We start from the raw sequence: 592 nt of genomic DNA, 5'->3' as shown, positions 1-592 counted from the left end.
CAAGGGGTGAGGAGACCCTGCTCAGAGCTGGAGTTGGTGTCTGGAGACATAAGTGAGGCGAGGGGAGATGTAGCAGTGCAACTCCTTCCTTGAGGATGAAATGGAGAGCCTTTTGTTATGGCACCCAGCTGTGCCTTACTCATTTTATTATTGAAATATTGAGCAGATCAGTGGATATCCAGTCAGATGAGAACACGAGCAGCCCAAGGGAGGGGAGATCGGATGAAATCCCTTGGCGCTGGCAGCAGGAGCCGCTGACCGTGGCACGAGGAGAGGCGGGCAGCTCTCCCCTTCCACCAGCCGGCCCTGGGCCATGCCAGCCCGCGAGGGAGGTGGTGCCCTGGCTTCCGTGCGGTGAATTAAATAGGAGCGCGTGTATCTTCTCTAGGTTGAACGTCCAGTTAAATAGAGGGGCAAATTCCTCCCTCAGAACGTCCTCCGGCCCCGCCAGCTCCCCCTGGGCCTCTCCTTCCCCGGCTTCCCGGCAGTCTGCCTGTGGGGCTTCTTCACATGCTGCACCTTTGTCCACCCCCCCTCGCTGACTCTGCCCTCCCCTTCGCCCCTCCTGGGCTCGCTCTCGACCTGCGGGGGC

The 592-nt window shown here is 60.0% G+C and overlaps 1 protein-coding gene across 1 annotated transcript in view; it reads right to left on the bottom strand.

Moving 5' to 3' along the window:
• Positions 1 to 426: 426 nt before the first annotated feature.
• Positions 427 to 592, bottom strand: part of LOC104465447 (mitogen-activated protein kinase kinase kinase MLT-like) — a gene marked incomplete at its 5' end in the record, with an annotated part of 31,498 nt that continues 31,332 nt past the window's right edge. Inside the window, 1 exon segment of the mRNA XM_010078494.1 lies at positions 427 to 574. Within this exon segment, the coding sequence (XP_010076796.1) occupies positions 427 to 574 (148 nt within the window).

The sequence above is a fragment of the Pterocles gutturalis genome, unplaced genomic scaffold (assembly GCF_000699245.1).
Source record: "Pterocles gutturalis isolate BGI_N339 unplaced genomic scaffold, ASM69924v1 scaffold3413, whole genome shotgun sequence".
NCBI lineage: Eukaryota > Metazoa > Chordata > Aves > Pterocliformes > Pteroclidae > Pterocles > Pterocles gutturalis.
The sequence above is the reverse complement of the archived record's forward strand: the minus strand, read 5'-3'. Positions and strand labels throughout refer to the sequence as shown.